General features: G+C 42.5%; 3 protein-coding genes across 4 annotated transcripts; 2 read left to right on the top strand and 1 right to left on the bottom strand.

Moving 5' to 3' along the window:
- Positions 1-64: 64 nt before the first annotated feature.
- LOC148896944 (tropomyosin-like) lies at positions 65-6,685 on the top strand. Its single transcript, XM_088999010.1, has 9 exons — positions 65-301; positions 778-919; positions 997-1,130; positions 1,193-1,310; positions 4,149-4,219; positions 4,813-4,888; positions 4,963-5,025; positions 6,118-6,187; positions 6,263-6,685. Exons 2-9 carry the CDS (start codon positions 788-790, stop codon positions 6,343-6,345), a joined length of 747 nt encoding a protein of 248 aa, XP_088855136.1. The 5' UTR covers positions 65-301; positions 778-787; the 3' UTR covers positions 6,346-6,685.
- Positions 6,682-9,259, bottom strand: pmvk (phosphomevalonate kinase). Its single transcript, XM_088999012.1, has 5 exons — positions 9,088-9,259; positions 8,953-9,016; positions 8,257-8,409; positions 8,059-8,188; positions 6,682-7,900 (listed from the first exon to the last, which is right to left on the bottom strand). The coding sequence occupies exons 1-5, from the start codon at positions 9,198-9,200 to the stop codon at positions 7,758-7,760; spliced, it is 603 nt and encodes a 200-aa protein (XP_088855138.1). The 5' UTR covers positions 9,201-9,259; the 3' UTR covers positions 6,682-7,757.
- Positions 9,260-9,400: 141 nt separating this feature from the next.
- On the top strand, positions 9,401-19,645 carry decr1 (2,4-dienoyl-CoA reductase 1). Of its 2 annotated transcripts, none has more exons than XM_088999009.1 (10): positions 9,401-9,553; positions 10,062-10,359; positions 10,854-10,911; positions 11,002-11,088; positions 12,082-12,229; positions 13,107-13,206; positions 13,310-13,382; positions 17,461-17,607; positions 17,696-17,758; positions 17,845-19,645. In XM_088999009.1, exons 2-10 carry the CDS (start codon positions 10,238-10,240, stop codon positions 17,902-17,904), a joined length of 858 nt encoding a protein of 285 aa, XP_088855135.1. In that variant the 5' UTR covers positions 9,401-9,553; positions 10,062-10,237; the 3' UTR covers positions 17,905-19,645. The 2 variants fall into 2 exon arrangements, with proteins under 2 accessions (XP_088855135.1, XP_088855134.1); XM_088999008.1 differs by having other exon boundaries at positions 9,411-9,553; positions 10,157-10,359.
- Positions 19,646-19,687: the final 42 nt, after the last annotated feature.

Here is a 19,687-nt window from a genome sequence, read left to right as displayed (position 1 = left end):
TAACAAAATAAAGTTTGCGAGAGCGGTCCGGTGATGTCACTTCCCGTGAGCAACAACGCGGAAAAAGGCGGAGTTCAAGCTGGGAGTTGGTTGAATACGGAAGCCGAGTCGAGCCGAACCAAAAGCAACACCACGACCAGAACCGACGCCAAAACTGAGACGATCGAACAGCAGGCGTTCTCGCCGGAGACTGAGACGAAGGGGCGACAAGTAGTTGTCGTTCTTCGTCTTTCGCATTCCCCCTGGTCGCTGCTATCGGCTAATTAGCCTGCTACTTGCTAACGTTTGAGGACTCGTCCAGGTAACTAATGTCGTGTCTCACACTCACTCATACACTTACACACTTGTTGGATGCTAAGTGGCTAACAGGCTAACGCGGCCGTGAAGGCGATTGTCCACTTTTAGTTTCACGAGCGAGCTAACGCAATGCCACAAAGCTACCCTTGAATGGCAATTTCCATTTGCCGCAAAGTTTGACTATTTCTACTACATATGAGTGATTATTGAGCACAGTGAACGCGCCATGACACGTTCGTCTTCTGACGTCACGAGCCTGAGCGTGAGCGACACGCCTGGACCCGCCCGAACCTGCTCCGCGGCACCTTGGTTTCAGCGCGAATATTTGTGATTCACCTTCAATAAACCGCCTATTTGAGTTCTGCGCCTTATTGTGAAATTGATCAACTTCTTGTCGAGTTCCTTTCTCGCTGTCATTCACCTACGCCCTCCAACACCTGTTTGACCCTAAAAGAAACTTCCTATTACTTCCTCGAACAGAGAAAAAAAAATGAGCGGAGTGAGCAGCATTGAGGCCGTTAAAAAGAAGATCAAAGTTCTTCAAGCACAAGCGGAAGAAGCTGAAGAACGAGCAGAGGTGCTTCAAAGACAACTGGAGGAGGAGAAAAGGGCCCGCGATGAGGTTCAAGCACGCACTTGAGGAACCGTGTGACCTTGACCCGTCACGTTGTGCTGATTGGCTTATCATCTGTTACGCAGGCAGAGGCGGAAGTGGCATCGCTCAGTCGCCGTCTTCAAATGACAGAGGACAACCTGGACCAAACGCATGAGCAGCTCACTTCCGCCATTGGAAAACTGGATAAGCTGGAGAAGGTGGCTGATGAGAGTGAGAGGTAAGCCTGCATGTAAGTGACAATGATGATGAAGATGATGATGATGATGATGATTTTTCCAGAGGGATTCGTGTGATCGAAACACGAGCCATGAAGGATGAGGAAAAGATGGAACTTCTGACCGTTGAGCTGAAGCAAGCTCAAATCATCGCCGAGGAGGCTGACCGCAAATATGAGGAAGTATGTACACAACACGCACACTAGAGCTTTCACACTTATGTCCAATTTAACTCATTCACTGCCAGACACGTGCACAAAAATGTGTCCACTCCAGTGCCCGGGTTTTTGTCATTGTCACTTAAATTCCAGGACTCACAGAATATTGCGTTTTAGGACTACATAAACATTCATCGGACCCTTAGAAACCTTAGACTCTCTTCTTTCATTAAAAGAAAGGTAATTCCTAAATGATATGGGTCTGGAGTTAAATGAGCTTGAAATGAGGGCGGCTCTCCAAAATACAATGCAATAGATACATATTGGTTTATATTACACATTAAGAACAGCTGAAGCTGTAACAAAGAGCGAACATGGAAAAAAGGGTAATGCTGCCCCCCCCCCTTGTGGAAGGGAAAAAAAAACATTGGCAGAGGTCTGGCCAGCACTTTATCGGCACCAAAGCACGTAAAAGCAAAACCCCAACAAATTCGGAAATGGGGCTCTACGTAATATTTTCAATTTGCGAATAAATTTGTGAATGAGTTAAGTACCACGATAAATTTGACCAACACAGTCACTGCTTTGAAATAAAAATTATTCAGGTATTTGTAAATAATCGTTCATGTGTACATCTGTATTTTTAATGCATTATTTTTCAACACATAAAATGTAAACAGTTTCGATACACAATACGGTGATACCTCGGTTTACGAAGCCCTTGGCTTACGAACTTATCGGTTTACGAACGTTAAATTTATGAAAATTTTACCTTGGCATATGAACTATTTTTCGGGATACACACGGAGCTGCCACAATGAGTGATGTGTCGTTCATGAACGAGCCCGTTCTCCTAAAAGAAAATGGCAGCCGGGTTGTTTTGGTCCTCTATTCCCCGCCCCCAGTCGTCGGTTAAAGCCAAGTGATTGGTCAAGAACGCAGTAGTGAGGGGCGGGGGGTTTACAGACAGAGAGTGAAGCCATTCTCCAAAAAAGAAAATGGCTGCCGACTGTTTTTGTCCTCTATTCCCCGCCCCAGTCTTCGGTTAAAGCCACGTGATTGGTCAAGAACGCAGCAGTGAGGGGAGGTGGTTTAAACATTAAAGAGACAGGCAGCCGACAGAGAGAGTTTCAACTTTGAGGCAGAGTGTAGACTGCAAGATGGTGAAAAAAGGTTACGTTCCTCATCAAGTGTTTAATTCTGAGGAAACCGGCCACTCCATTCCATCAAGCCATCAACGACCATCACAAAGGTAAATAAAACAACTTTATTATACTGTACAGTTTATTTCTTTCATTATAATACCATAGCACATTTATTCTACATAAAATAAGGTATATTTTGTGTAGTTTTAAGGCTTACAAAATTACAAAGTAGATCATTATGTTTTATGGGGACCTGGGAACTGATTATTCTCATTTTAATGGTTTCCTATGGGAAATTAATTTTTGGGATACACACTTTTCGCCTTACACACTCTGTCTGGGAACCAATTAAGTTCGTAAGACAAGGTATCAATCACTGCTGTATTTTCTGGTCTATAAGGTGCAACTTCAAACATAATATACAGCAGGTAACATCCCACTTACGACATGTTCGACTTATGACCACAACCTCCAGACCCTATTTTTTAAATTTTAAATCTACGACTGGCACCAGAACGCGCTAGGCCGACAACGCGTACGACAATATTGGCCAGCCAGCATCTCACTCTCGCACAGCAATCGATTGTGTGATGGCACCAGAGGGGGAAGTTTGTAAGTCATTTAGCCCCCGAGACGCTATTCTACATTTTGAATGTTATTTCGACTTACGACCATTTTGACTTACGACCGTTTGGTCGGAACGGATCTCGGTCGCAAGTCGGATGTTACCTGTATAAGTATATCAAAATTTTCCAAATATAAGTACAGGTATGTACAGTAAAGTCTAGTTATATCGATATTCTCGGGAGTCGGAAAAAATATCGATATAACCTACTATTGATATATCCGATCCTGCGGCATGTAAATTTGCTCCTTGCGTTCATAGAAATAGTATCGTAATAAGCAGTACTATCGATATAACGAGACTTTACTGTATTACTGTACATTGTATTTTGTTCATCCGCCCTCATTTCAAGCTTATATAACTCCAGATCCATATAATTTAGGAACTAACTATTTTTTTCTGATAAAAGAAGACGATCTAACGTTTCAAACGCTGTATTGAATATTAATGTAGTCCTAAAACTCAATCTTCTATGGGTCCTGGAATTCGAGTGGCAATGACAAAAACCCTGGCACTGGAGTGGACACATTTTTGTACATTGTCTGGCAGTGAATGAGTTAATCCACCTCTGCTCCATACTGATCATTTGGGAGGGATGAAAATGCCGACGTCTCGATGTAAGACTGCGGTTGTCTGTCCCCACGCCACGAGAGTTCTCATATCCTGCGGCATTGCGGTTAAACACACCCATATTAAATCAAGCGTGTGAGTCGGGGGTGTGCATTTCCATACAAAATGTAAGAATGATAATGCTCTAAAAACCAGTCCTAGTAGTCATACCGGTATTTAGCATTTTAGCCAATTAAAGAAGAAATACCAGTGAGATGATTGCATTCTAGCAGTTCACCACTAGGTGGTAGTAAGTGGGACCTTTTAAAGGCAAACGTTCTTTTGAACATACAGTAAAGTCTCGTTATATCGATATTCAAGGGAGTCCGAAAAAATATCGATATAACCGGGACTATCGATATATCCGACCCTGTTTGCATGTAATTTTCTCCGTGCGTGCATAGAAATAGTATCGCTATAACCGGGACTATCAATATATCCGATATCGATATAACGAGACTTTACGGTATTTATGATTGACAGGTGGCCCGTAAACTGGTGATGGGGGAGCAAGAACTGGAACGTGCTGAAGCGCGAGCTGAGCTCGCTGAGGGGTAACGCGCACACATAAACAAAAATACACATCTTTCCCCGTGGCTAATGCTAGATGGTGAGGAATTAGGGGCACTGGGTGATGGTCATGATGGTCACCTGACTCGCCCCACCTCCCCTCCCCGCCTGCTGTCAATCAGCAGCACTGTCCAACTTTGACCCAGCCCCTTTCCATTTTGAATTGCGCAACCCTCTCCCACCACACACACACACACGCTTCCCCCCGGTGGCTAACGCTAATGCTAGCAGCGCAAGGAATTAGGGTCACTGAGTGAAGAGGTGGCAGGTCATGACAGTCACCTGACCCCCTGTCTGCTGTCAATCAACAGCCCTTCTCTAACTTTGACCCGCCCCCTTTCCATTTTGAAACAAACTCACATTTTCCCCCGTGGCTAATGCTAGCAGACGCAAGAAATAGGACCATTGGGTAAAGAGGTGGTAGGTCATGATGGTCACCTGACCCCCTGCCTGCTGTCAATCAACATTCCTGTCCAACTTTGACACGCCCCCTTTCCATTTTGGAACCCCCCCCCCCCACACACACACACACACACTCACACAGCCTGTTTATGACCATATAACCATGACCCCACAGCAAAAGTCGCGCACTGGAAGAAGAGCTCAAGAGTCTGGTGGCCAGTTCCAAGAGTTTCGAGTGTCAGGCCGAGAAGGTGAGAGGCGGCATGTGGGCTTTGACTTTGCCCGCTTAGCTTGGCATGTCTTCCTTTCCCGTTGTGTCTTGTAGTTCTCCGTGCAAGAGGAGCGCAGTGAGGTGGAGATTAGCAGCCTCAGGAGTAAACTGATGGAGGTAAGATGCGCTCTTGAGTTTCACCCGGCAGGGCTAATATTCATTTACCCATGGTGCATTGCAGTATTTACATCAATCATGGCGGTTGCAATATGGAGCGTGGCAACAGGAATAAAACTTTTGTTTCATCAGGAAAAGAGTTAATTCCTAAATGATATGGGTCTGGAGTTATATGAACTTGAAATATTGGTTTATTAGCTCTCTAGCTAGCAAGCTATCTATTAGCCATCGAGCTAGCTAGAGAACTAGCTATTAGCAATATAGCTAGCTAGCTATTTGAGTCAGGAAACATATTTGCTATCTAGTTAGCTAGCTATTTATTAGCTAGCTCTCTAATATTCTATTAGCTAGCTAGCTTTCTATCTTTTTGAGTTATTCCAGCTTGAGTGAACGCTGGCGCGTGCGGCTGCTGCTGCTCAACCACAGAAAAACTTCTCCTGTGACTCTAAAGCAGGGGTGTCAAAGTAATTTTTTTCCGCGGGCCACATTGTAGTTATGGTTTCCTCTCGAGGGCCATTATGAATTTGGGGAACCCATTAGAATGTTTAAATCCCTTCAAATATTACATATAGAGCACACAGCAAATTAATGAATGAAATCTGAAGTCAAGAATAATGACTTTTATTGTGGTTGACAGCCAAAAATATGAAATTTTGGCTCAGATTTTAGCAATCATCATGGAATTTAACAAGTTTGATTTGCTTTCGCGGGCCGAAAAAAATGATGTGGCGGGCCGGATTTGGCCCGCGGGCCTTGACTTTGACACCTGTGCTCTAAAGTGACCATGAGATTTTTGAAAGGCGCTTAGAAATTAAATGTATTATTATTATTATTATATAGCACTTTAACAACAGCTGAAGCTGGAACAAAGCCCTAACACAGAAAAGGTGGAAATTCTTCCCCCTTGTGGAAAGCAAAAAAAACATTGCCAGAGGCCATGGCCAGCGCTTTATCAGCACCCAAGCATGAAAAAACTAAACCTAAAGAAGTTTGGGAATGGCACTCTACGTCATATTTTCAATTTCCAAATAAATTTGTGACTTTAACACGCCCCCCCCCCCCCCCCCCCCCCACACACACACACACACACAGGCGGAGAATCGGGCAGATTCTGCCGAGCGCACAGTGGCCAAACTGGAGAGAACCGTGGAGGACATAGAAGGTCCGACACCCGCCAATCGACCATCTGGTGTGTCATATCATATCCTTGACATCTTTTTTTTTTGCGTGTTTACAGAATCGTTGGCAGCAGCCAAGGCAGCCAACGTGGATCTGCACGCCACGCTCAACCAGACCATGGAGGAGCTCAATGCCTGCTGAACATTCCTCATCCTTTCACCTTCATTAGTGGGATCAATAATCAATGTGCGCTTGATTTTTTTTTTTTTTTTTTGCTCGCTTTATGGGCGTATGCTTGAAAGGGAACAGCTAATCAGATTTTTCTGCCATACCTATGGGCGGGGCCAATTTAAAGTCAGACACACCTCCGTGTTTTGTGATGTAAGATGTGTGCCATCAACGTGGCATCAATTCAAGAGGGGCCAATCGGGAGTACAGAAATGTGCTTACCAGATCAATTAAGTGTCACGTGGTCTTACGCTGTTGATGAGGTCATCATGACAGCTTTTTTTTTTTTTCTAAAATAAAAGCACTAAGTTCAGTTGTTTAATCTCTTTATTAGGCTTGCATCATCTAGAACAAACAATTGATAACATTAGCCCAGTCTCTACTGTAGCGCTTTATAATGTGGTGTGCCTTATAGTCAGAAAACTTTGATATATTCATATAGTATATTTTGGAAAACATTTTCATTCATTTGCTAGCTATTTGCTATCTATCTAGCTATCCACTCTCTAGCTGACTGGTTATTTAGCTAGGTATCTGTTCGCCATCGATTGGCTAGCTAGCCTTCTATCTATTTGAGTTACTTCCGGGTTGAGTGAACGCTGGCGCGTGTGGCTGCCGCTGCTCACCCACAGAAAAACTGATCCTGTGACTGTAAAGTGACCTTGAGAGTTTTGAAAGGCGCTTAAAAATCAAATGTATTATTATTATTACAGTTGCCACATTAACATTTTAATATAATACAATACATATTGATTTACATGGCGCTTGCTAAATAATAGCTTTCCATGTCCCGTTAGCATTAGCAACGTTAATTTTTCCAACACAGGAATGAAACGCGACTTAGCTTCAACCCGTCCAAGTATGTCTTAATTTTCAGTGGGGGGGGGGAGGTGCAATGCACATAAATTTGTGCATCAAAAAAGTGACCCAAAGATTTTTTCCACATGTCAATTTGGCCTTTTGCAGACCAAGTGATCACACTATGATATCATTGGCAAGTTCATGTCATATGATTTATGGACTTCATTTTGCGAGGCCCCATCCCTGCCCTCCATATTTAATAAAAAAACTTGGCATTCACTGGCAGTGAATGAGTTAAAAGAAAATCAAGACATTATTGAGGGGGGGAAATATTGCGCAATCACTATTGCAGTACCTACAAAGAAACAGTTGGACAATATTGGGATGCTGTTTTTAAATGTCATTTTAAATATATATATTTTTACAAAGTATTAAATTTAACTAGAACCAAAAAAAACGTTTCTCTGGAAAAGATTACAACGTGGTCCAATTTGGAACCGATTAATTGCGTCACTTAGTGACATAATCCCAAAATGGCGCCCGTCCCGGTTTTCTTAATTACAGTTTTCGCTAGTTTCGGTCGATCATCGCCGGGCAGATTCCTCAGCCAGCGCTAAAATTGGTCGCAACTGGTCGTCTAATGAGGGGGCGTCATCTTCGTTAATGATGATCCAATTGAAGTCGACCCCGTTGTCCAACCCGCATTCGGATTCTGCGTCATCCACGCCTGACACATACAGGAGGAAAAAAAATAATGAAAAGGTGAACAGGGGCTAAGCGGTCACATGACCAAGCTATTAAATCGGGGAACGAACTTGGTGCCGTCAACAACCCTGCTTTACGACACTGCCGCGAAGTCACGTGGTACATGCTACACAAACGTACCCGGGGTGAAGATCCACCCTCTCCGCTTGCGTGTTTCTTCTCGACTTTCCACGCGCAAGCAGCGAGTCTGTTGAGGAAAGTTGGCCCAAAACCACCGAAGGTCCGACAACCGTCGCGCGTCACTCACCACCTGAGTAAAAACAGAGCACATCGCCGATTATCGCTCGCCCATCGCTACACCAAAATGGAGTGACGTACCCAAACGGGCTGATGCGCTCCTTTGGTCGCCAGGCGGCAGAAAAATCCGGGATCCCGCAGTCTCCGAGCTTCGCCCCAGCTGATCATGTCGGCTCGGTAGAGCTCCTTGTAAGGCCCGGAACTCGCTAGCTGTTCTGCGTCCAGGTCGTGTTCCTGAGACAGTTTAACAACACCAGCGTGGAACAGGACTTTTTACGTTAGGGGCCATGCTGGGAGACCAACTGGGGGCAACTCTCACTTTGGCTTGACCCACTGAGAATTTGTGTTTTTTGGTCTTTTGACTCTTCACAGATTTAGTTTTTTATTGTCGTTACTGTATTTGCTTTTATTTTATTTTTTGTGTATGTCAAACTTTTACTCGATGTACGATACTTCGTATGCGCCTTTATGGTTGTTTTTCTAGCGCTGTATAAATAAAGATAAGGGACATTAGCATAATAGGGTCGTAACATTGCTACGTTTATTAGCATAAATTAGAAAATTGAAAAGTGTGATTTTTCTTCCCCTTAAATTTAATGCTTTATCGAAAGGTTTGTAATTCTGGGGTGGTTCAGATTTATTGAAGTTTTTCAAACGAAAGTATTGACTGTCCTCTGGTATTTTCATGAAAACAAGTGCATAGGGTCACTGTGCATGGCGTGATAGTGACGTCACTCACCCCACGATTGACGTCCCCCCAAATGTGACGTCATTTACCTGAGCGTAAGCTTGTTTGAGGGGTGCAGAGAGTCGAACGACGCCGCAGACGTCTTCTCCTAAACTGCAGCACAACACACATGATCCAAGTGCGTGTCGATATCTGATCGACTGAGCAAGCGCAGTGGATTTTACCGATCGAGGATGATATCTGTGACGTAATCTTTCCCCGACTTCCGTTTGCCGCTGAAAATCAAAATGAGTTTTGGTTCCGAGTGGGAACTTTTCAGAGCAGCGAAGGAATCCATCACAAGAGATGATCGTTTGCTGGTCTATCAAATTTTAACCTCCCATCGACTACTACCGGAAGTTACGTCACAATCAAGAAAGCACTTCACAAGATTAGTCTTGTGTACCGCGATGGCTACATATCGTTTGTTTTCTTCACGCAACGAAGCGGCGATAAATAGACAAATGCTGTTTTTATGCAGTTTCTTTAATCTCATTCTCCACCCCATGATTTTTTTTTCATAATTTCTTCATCCTTTGTTAACGTTTTGTTTTGAAAGGATCACGATTACGTCCGGGGTGGAGTTGAGCAGTTTTCGGCAACATGGCCGCGTTGGTTCTTCGTTGGAAAACTTTTAAAACATTTGCAGCGGTGAGTGGAACTGCATGTAAACATTGTGTGAAATTTATCATCATTTGTGGTTACGAACACAATTAGCGAGTTTCAAGGTCAGTTACATGATTAACCTTTCACCCACTTAGCATTTTTATTTGATTGTTTTTGAGGACCTCTGAGGCTGGGCTGACAATGCCACTGACCATTGGTCGAAATGAAGCCGCCGCCGGCCGTTTTACGTAGCCTTACTTCAAGTCTGTCCGACTTGAATAAATTTAATTTATCAGCATTTTTTGGTGAAATTGACACATTCTCTGGCATTGGGTTATACCAGTAAGCCTTGGAGTATTTAATAAAAATATGATTAGACATTTTCACCAGACATATATCTACACAAATACTCGTCTGCATCATGAACAACTGTACGATACTCGCAAAGATCATCTCTGCAAGTCACAATTCAATAAACTGCGTTAACATACAATGAATAGTCGATGCAAGTAATGTGGGTCATTTTTTGAAAGTCTGTCATTCCACCATACAGAGAACCTATCGCAAAACAAGTGTCCATCCACCAAGACGCACTTCACGTCCATCTCGTCTACCCATGGTTGACGTGGCTGTGTGGCACCTTGCCAGTCATGTTTCCACAGCTCGTCGACCGTCGCTCAGCAGCCACCTCTTCCTCACTCCCGTTTCTTCCCGCCGCTGGAGGCGGCTATGCTTCCGGATGGGACCTTTCGAGGTCGTGTGGCCTTCATCACAGGCGGCGGGACCGGTCTGGGACGTGCCATGACTGCCACCCTGTCCCACCTGGGTGCTCAATGCATCATCGCTAGCAGGTTATTATTATTATTATTATTATTATTAAAGTGTACTTGAGAGTTTAAAAAGTCGCTTAGAAATTAAATGTATTATTAATAATAATATAATAATACATTTCATTTATAAGCGCCTTTCAAAACTCTCAAGGTCACTTTACAGTCACAGGATTAAGTTTTTCTGTGGGTGAGCAGCGGCAGACACACGCGCCAGCGTTTACTCAACCCGGAAGTCAATATACAGAAAGCTAGCTAGTAGATAGCCAATAGATAGCCAACTACCCGGAATAACTCAAATAGAGAGAAAAGCTATCTAGCTAGCTAATAGCCAGGTTATAGACAGATAGTGAGATAGCTATCTAGATAGCGAGCCACCTAGATAGCTATATAGCTAATAGATAGCTACATAGCTAGTTAGCTGATACACTGAATGTCACTAATAAATAGACATAATTGAGTAGCATATTTCCATCTTTACGTATTATTATTATTATTACAAAGTATTTTTGATACAGGAAAATGGACGTTCTGCAGCAGACGGCAGATGAGATCAGTGGTCAAACTGGAAACAAGGTGAAAGATCAAAAAAAAAAAAGCACAGCGCATTTTGTCTTGGTATAACCTCGCCTGACTTGCTTTTCCGGTTTTATCTTGATATTTCAGGTCCACGCGGTCCAGCTTGACGTCAGAGATCCTCAGGCTGTCACACGTTGCGTGGAACACATTGAAAGTCTGACTGGCTTGCCTGATGTAAGAATGACCCCTCAGCCCCTGCACAAAAACACTCACACACACACTCCTGTTTCAATGGTTTTGTGAGGTCCGGATAACTCCAGATAAGGAGTGAGGAACCCCGTTGCTGATAAGTTTCGAGAAGAACTAGTGTTACATTTGAACACTAAATGTCATCCCATTTCCCACTTCAATTTATTTAAAAACAAATCAATAAAAAGTGGACTTCAAACTGAAATAACAGCAGGAGTGGGGTTTCTGAATGGCTACATTCAAAGTCCTCACCCCTGTATTGAATTTGGTTAAAATATCGTTTTACCTTTTGTGGATTGAACTTTTTTCCTCTCATTAACCACACACACACACAAACAGACACAGTGAGTAAAAAGTGTGTGTCTCCAAGTGAAATGAAAATACGCACCAAAAAATCATTTTGAGTGAATTTGTGAGGACCTTTCTGAAACCACAGGAAAACTAATTACAGTAAAGTCTCGTTATATCGATATCGGATATATCGATAGTCCCGGTTATATCAATACTCTTTCTATGCACGCACGGAGAAAATTACATGCAAACAGGGTCAGATATATCGATGGTCCCGGTTATATCGATATTTTTTCGGACTCCCTTGAATATCAATATAACGAGACTTTACTGTATTTTAATAAAGTTTCAAATGTCCGTATTCACAGTTCCTTAACCTTTAGCTTTCTTAACAGAAATAAAATCACAGAAATAAATAAAAAAAATAACAGAAATTCATATCAAGGTGGGCCGCAAAATATTCTTTTGGGGGCCGCAGTTGGCCCGTGGGCGGCGAGTTTGAGACCCCTGCTTTAGAATGAAAAACTTGTGAGCACCGGCCAAAAGGTCCTCACTACGTATGGTATAAAATGTTACTGGTCCTCACAAGACTAGTCATACAAACACACACACACACACACAAACACACACACACACACACTATCATGGCAACTAATCGAGTGACATCACAATTGCGTCTGTGCTCAGGTGATCATCAACAACGCAGCGGGAAATTTTGTGTGTCCATCAGAAAATCTGTCGGCAAATGCCTGGAAGAGCATAAGTGACATCGTCCTGAACGGCACTGCTTTTGTCACGCTGGAGTTGGGAAAGAGACTAGTCCGTAGTCAGAAAGGTCAGAACCCGTGTTAGAGTATTCGAGTCTGCCAAAGGGGGTGAGGGAGGGTGTCACTCACTCATCAGAAGGCCAAGATGGCACCCGAGTAGGACCCTATTTTGGTTGTTGTTTTTGTGTTTTCTTTTGTCATTTTGTGTTGTGGCACGTCATGTAGACTGATTGCTTTTCAGCACTTTTGTCCACGACAGTCATCAAGGAGGAGACTGTGCTGAGCGATTCCACCTTTTCGGCCAAACGAACACGCCAGCACTGTTTTTGATTGGGAGGAATGTCACTGCCATTTGACTGTCAACGCTGGACAGCTCTGAGGCGATTGTGCTTTTTTTTTGCGCCTGTCATGAGCACCATTTTCACAGCTACCCTTTGTTCAGCGGAAAGATCGGTGCTGTTGGACAGTCTGTGGATGGATTGATGCGTGTAACGAACTGTCGCGGCTTGGAATTGAAGCGGATTTACATGGGACAGGAGATGTGAGACAGTCTCTTTTCATCAATGGATGCTACAGCTTTGTGTTTGCTTTCAACGCTTAGCTTGTAGGAGACGTGCACATTCCACCACGATGTCCTTGATCCACTGGTGAAAAGGACGGTTTGATTCTCTCTTTCATCTCGAATTGCTTCATGCAACAGAGGGGGCAGAAAGTTCTTAATATTGAATGCCTCTTTGTTTTGTCATATTATTTGTCATTTAGTTAATTTTGTTCTTTTGACTTCAAGATGGCGCCGCGAGAGTGGCTACCTTTACAGCAGCTCCTGTATTTTGTTTTTCGACTTCTTCCTTTTCTCTTACTTTCAGCACTTTTCTGCTGTGAAATGTCAATTTCTCCACTGCGAGACTAATAGGCTAAAAGGATAATCCAATTTAATCCAATCAGGTGCTGCCTTCCTGGCCATCACCACCATCTACGCCGAATCCGGCTCCGGATTCGTGGTACCTAGCGCTGCCGCCAAGGCCGGTGTTGAGGCGCTCTACAAGTGGGTTCACGAACACAAATACACGCATAATGACGACGGAGTGGTAGCCATGGTGACCGGTGGCTTGTCAATGTGGTTGTTTTGGTGATGGGGGCCTCATCAGGTCTTTGGCAGGAGAGTGGGGACGCCACGGTCTCCGCTTCAACATCATCCAACCTGGACCCATCAGAACCAAGGTAGGACATGTTGTCTTTTTTTTGTTTTCTTTAGTAAAGTCATTCCCATGTTTTTCTTAACCATCTAGTTTACACAATTGAGTGAACGCTGCCACGTGTGACTGCCGCTGCTGATTTATTTGCTATCTATTAGCTATCTTGCTACCTAGCTATCTAGCTAGCTATCTATTAGCTATATAGCTATTATTAGCTACATAGTTATCTATTCTATATATCCTATATATTATATATCCTATTATTAGCTATATAGCTATCTGTTAGCTAGCTCAGCTGGTGTTTCTATGAGGGCGTGACCTACCTGTCAGAACTGACAGGCAAGCCACGCCCCCCGCTGTCCGCTGATTTATGGTGCTCCTGTTGTGCTTGTTCTTTTATTGCTCTTGTTTGGATTGTTGCCGTCTCCTTCTCGCACTCGTTCTTGTGCTCTTTCTTTCTTGTATTGAAACTCCTTCCTGTCTCCCCGATGTATGATTTATTGCATGACTTGCATGGGATTTCATATATTGAGTTACATTTGTTTTCCGGGAGTATTTTGTCCTTTGGGTGTACCAAGATTTGACGGAGAGTTGTGTGTGGTTTGACCGGTGTGTTTATGTTGTGTTTCCTCAGTGCCCTTTGTATGCGTTCTGTGATTCCTCTTATGTACGGTAGTGTTATCATTGCTCTGTGTTCTTGTTTGTTTGTTTGCTTTTTCTTTCTTCCCTGTCTTGTGTTGTTTTTGTTTTTGACCTGCTCTGCCCCTTTAGTTATTGCCCACTGGGGATATTGGCATTTTTTCAGTGCGTGTTGTATATGTTTTTCCTCCTGTGTTTTGTCTTCCGGGTCCGTGATTATTGTGGTGCGTTCATGTAATGTTCTGACGACTGACAACTTGTGAATGGTGGGGTGTTCAGATGTCCAAAGGAGATATTGGTCAGTATGTGTAGGTTTCCTGTGTACTTTTATTTTGATGTCCCCGTTGTCCGTGTGGTGTATGTTCAAGTCCAAGAAGGCGATGGAGTGGTTTGTTTCTTCTTCATGGGTGAACTTGATACTGCCTGTGGTGTCTATGGAGTTGAGGTGTTCAGTAAGCTGTTGCGTGTGTCCTGTTTTGATTTTTTCCAAGATGTCGTCCACATATCGTTTCCATAGTGTTGGTTTGTATATTTCCGGGGCTGTTGAAAGTGCTTTCTGTTCCAGGTCCTCCATGAAGAATCCACACATGATGGCAGAGAGTGGGTCCCCCATGGCGAACCCTTCTTTTTGTCTGTATATGGTGTATTTGTATTGGAAATATGTGGATGTGGCTATGAATTGAAGTAGCTGGGTTATGTCTTGTGCTGTGAGATTTGTGCGTTTTTTGAGTGTCCTGTCTGTTTTCAGTCTGTCCTGTACTATCTGAATGGTGGCTTTGGTGGGTGTTTTTGTGAAAAGTGAGGTGACGTCATGTGATATGAACATTTCGTCTTTCTGTAATTTTATGGTGGCGAGTTCTGTGGCGAGTTGCTTTGAGTTCTCGCAGTGTTGGTCCGTGTGTCCCAGTAGCGGTTTTATTATTTCCGATAGTGCTTTGGAGAGGTTGTATGTGACTGATCCGATGCTGTCTACTATGGGGCGGAGGGGTGCATCGGGTTTATGTATTTTTGGCGTGCCGTAAATCCTGGGGATGATGTTTGCTGTAGGTACCAGGTGGTTGTACGACTCTTTGTTTATTTTATTTTCGTTTAATAGGGGTTTGAGTAGTGCTTTAAGTTTGTTTTTCTTTTCTTCTGTTGGGTCTTTCTTTAATATTTCATAGGCGTCGTCCTGTAATAACTGCTGCATCTGTTTTTCGTATTTTTCTGTGTCCATAATAACTGTTGTTCTGCCTTTGTCTGCGGGGAGTATTGTGATGTCTTTGTTTTTTGATAGTGTTATCATGGCTCTTGCTTCCTCTTTGGTAATATTGCTGGGTGGTGGTTTGGCCGTTTTTAAAATGCCTGCTATTTCATTGCGTAGTGCTGCTTTTTGTCCTGGGTTCTGTATTTTTTCACACGCTAATTCCGTTGCGAGAATGAAATCGTCGTATGGTATTTTTTTGGGGGTGACTGCGTAGTTGAGACCTTTTGATAATATGCTGCGTTCTGCTTGTGTGAGGTTGTGTCGTGACATGTTATGTATCCATTTGTCGTTTGTCTGAAATGTGTTTGATTCGGCCTTTTTCTTTTGCGTGATGAGTTTGTCTAATTTCCGGATGTGTCGGTTTTTGGTCGCGGTGAATTCCTGTTCGTGTATGTTGTGAAGTTGTCCGTGCAGCGTTGTTTTTGTGTAATTGTCCAGGGGGAACCGGAGTTCGAATTGCTCCGTTTGCCGCTGTAGATCACTGCTAATGTTATTGAGTTTGTTTGCTGTGCATCGTATTCGTTCTTTCATCAGAGTCATCCGCACCTTTTTGATGATTCTTTCCGCGTTCCTGGTTGGGATCGGGTTTTTAATCCTCAGACTGGCCGGAACGACTTCTTCGTCCCGGCAGCGCAGGTTGAATCTCAGGTGGTTTCGATAGCGAGCCCGTTTCCTTGACAGCTTTTCGAGGAGGCGAAACTCCTTGACGCATGTCTCTCCAAAACTTTCGCGTAATCGTTGTACTAAATTCATCCTGTCTACTTGATAACTAATGTTAAGCAGATTCCTTACTTACAGACAGTGTATTGTCGGTGTTCAAATACCTGACATGTTTCGGCGACTACTTCCGCCTGTCAGTTCTGACAGGTAGGTCACGCCCTCATAGAAACACCAGCTGAAAATGGCGCGTCACAGCAACATCCGTGACACTCTGACGAAGGCGGAAGTAGTCGCCGAAACATGTCAGGTATTTGAACACCGACAATACACTGTCTGTAAGTAAGGAATCTGCTTAACATTAGTTATCAAGTAGACAGGATGAATTTAGTACAACGAGCTTTCTATCTATTTGAATTATTTCCGGGTTGAGTGAACACTAGCGCGTGTGGCTGTCGCTGCTGATTTATTTGCTATCTATTAGCGAACTAGCTATCTAGCTAGCTATCTATTAGCTATATAGCTATCTATTAGCTAACTAGCTTTCTATCTATTTGAGTTACTTCCGGGTTGTGTGAACGCTGGTACATGTGGCTGCCGCTGCTGATTTATTTGCGATCTATTAGCAATATATTTTCGGTCTATTAGCGATCTATGTGTCTAGCTAGCTATCTATGAGCTCTATAGCTATCTTTCTATCTGTTTGAGTTACTTCCGGGTTGAGTGAACGCTGGCGTGTGTGGCTGCCGCTGCTCACCCACAGAAAGAAACTTATCCTGTGACTGGAAAGTGACCTTGAGAGTTTTGAAAGCTGCTTATAAATGAAATGTATTATTATTATTATTATTGTTTTTGTGTTTTGTTAATTTATTTCTTTAATTCTTAATTTTTTACGGCATCAGTGTCCACTCCAGTGCCAGGGTTTTTGTCATTGTCACTCGAATTCCAGGACCCTACAGAATATTGAGTTATAGGACTACATAAACAATATATAGAAAATGGAGTCAATGTAGAATACTCCAATTTATTCTTTTAAATTTGAAAAATAAGTCTTATAGTATAGTAGTAGTAGTATAGTATAGTCACAACTTTGAAATAACTATTATTCAGGTATTTGTAAATAATCATTCATGTGTACATCTGTATTTTTACTGCAGTACTTTTCAACATACGAAATGTAAACAATTACAATGCAAAATACTGTATTTTACTCTCTTCTTTCATCAGAAGAAAGAGTAACTTCTGTTAAAAAGTTATTTGGGTCTGGAGTTATCTGAGCTTGAAATGGGGTCGGGTGAACAAAATACAATGCAATACATACATATTGGTTTAAATAGCGCTTTAACAATCGCTGAAACTGGAACAAAGTGCTAACATGGGGAAAAAAGGAAGGGAAAAACCATTGCTAGAGGCCACAGCCAGTGCTTTATCGGCACCCAAAAAAAACCAAACCCAAACAACTTCGAGAACGGCACTCTACATCATATTTTCAATTCCCGAATAAATTTGTGAATGGCAGTGAATAAGTTAATCAAGATAATCCTCTGAATCATCCATCAAGGGCGCCTTCAGCCGCTTGGACCCGACTGGACAATTTGAAGCTGGAATGCTGAGTCGTATTCCGACAGGTCGACTGGGCCAAGCGTCCGAGTTGGCGAATTTGGCGTCGTACCTTTGTAGCGACTACGCCAGCTGGATGTCGGGAGCGGTAAGTGACGCCATGACAAAATTCATCCGAATTTGCTCAAAAGGGGATCAGGGGGGGGGAAGCGGAAGTGAACACCATTTGTATTCAGGTGATTCGCTTCGATGGCGGCGAATACGTGATGATGGCGGGAGAATTTAATGAGCTTCGCAAAGTAGGAGCGTTTCCTGTTTTTTTTCTTCCTAATCTCTGCCTTCCTTTGTTCTATTTAGCTATTCTATTTCTTCTGTCCCCGCTCAGGTCACGGCCGATCAATGGAAAATGATGGAAAAGATGATCAGGAGCACCAAAGGATCCTAAAGACCCGCCCACTGCGTGTTACATTCATCAAACTGAGCTGCTGTATCTCCGTCAGCGTAATAAATGCCACTTTACTACACCGCACGTACACGTATGTTGTCCAAATAATCAACTACTATAGAATTCAACTTGATCACCACACCAGGAAGAGTAATAATCAGTCAGGTGTCTTCCAGTTTGCAGCGTTCGGGTTAAAAAAAATTACATTAAAACTAGGGTTCGAATGAGGGCTTTAAAATAGAGATAAAGCTTGAAAACAGGGTTTGAAATTAGGGTTAGGGTTTCAAATTAGGGTTTTGCACATAGGTTATAATTTTAAAAATAAACAATATAGAGTTGTGGTGTCAAATGAGGGCTCAATAATAGGGTTAGGGTTTCAAATTAGGGTTCAATAATTCAGGTAGGGTGTCAAATTAGGGTTCAGTAATAAGGTTTGGGTTCAAATTAGGGTTCAATAATTGGGTTGGGGTTTCAAATTAGAGTTCAATAATTGGGTTAGGGTTTCAAATTAGGCTTCAAAAATAGGGTTAGGGTTTCAAATTAGGGTTCAAAAATAGGGTTGGGTTTCACAGTGGGACTCAATAATAGGGTTAGGGTTTCAAATTAGGGTTCAAAAATAGGGTTAGGGTTTCAACTTAGGGTTCAATAATAGGGTTAGGGTTTCAAATTAGGGTTCAATAATCAGGTTAGCGGTTCAATTTACGGTTCAATAATAGGGTTAGTGTTTCAAATTAGGGTTCAATAATAGGGTTAGGGTTTCAAATTAGGGTTCAATAACAGGGTTGGGTTTAAAATTAGGGTTCATATGGGGTTAGGATTTGGGACTGGGGTTAGGGTTTTGAACTAGGGTTAGGTTTCAAAGAAGGGAGGGAAGTTCAAAGTTTCAGATTAGGATTTTAATGAGGCTTAAGAGTTTTTGCAAACTCTAAAGCTTTAAAACTAGGGTTAGGGTTGTAAACAGTTTAAGGTTTAAAAGTTCAAGGTTTCATATTAGGGTTATAAGATCGGATTAGGTTTTACAATTAGTATTTAGGGTTTCAAGTAGGGTCTAAAATAGGGTTAGTGTTTTTAATTGGGGTTTCAAAATACTGAGTCGGGAATTCAAAACAGTCTTTGAAACAATGATTAGGGTATCAAATTGGGGTTTTGAATTAGGGTTAGGGTTTCAAATTTACTGCTGCTACATCGGCAAGTAGTACTTTTAGGTCCGTCTTGGCCAGTAACATGATGATTGTGTGCAGACAACATTATTTTAGTATTTTTTTTTTTAATTCCACACCTGAAATCTGCAGATATGCGGTAAAAAAAAAAAAAACAATTTTACACATATTTCTTGGGTGTGCAGACTTTTCCTACCGGCAAAGTGGCCAATACAAGCAATGTTCTTTCTGCACTTGCGACATTACTTTCAGTTAGTTCATCTCCGAGGATCTTTCTAAAGCGCTGTTGAAATATTTCGGACTTCAAAAGCAATTTCCTGTGTTAGTCACACACAAATCAAACAGCAAAATTGCCGTTGGAACGCAAGACTTCCTCCTTGAAAGGAACCAAGAAAATTATTTGTGACATTTTCTGCGTAGACGATTTGGATGAAACAAGCCTCAATTTTCGAATTTGGAAGTAGATTTTTATTTCTTATATTTTTTTTGTCCTTACTCTTTGCCTCCTTCCTCATTTTATTGAGCCAATAAAGTCTCTTTCAATTTCAATTCCCCGATTGAAATTGAGATCTTCACATGAACACATTTTTATTTGATTTTTTTAAATGATCAACACTTTGAAA

This window comes from Hippocampus bargibanti, linkage group LG06 (assembly GCF_051943395.1).
Source record: "Hippocampus bargibanti isolate YZ-2025 linkage group LG06, ASM5194339v1, whole genome shotgun sequence".
In the NCBI taxonomy this organism is placed as follows: Eukaryota; Metazoa; Chordata; class Actinopteri; order Syngnathiformes; family Syngnathidae; genus Hippocampus; species Hippocampus bargibanti.
Note: the sequence above shows the minus strand (reverse complement) of the source record. Positions and strands in the feature narration are given on the sequence as shown.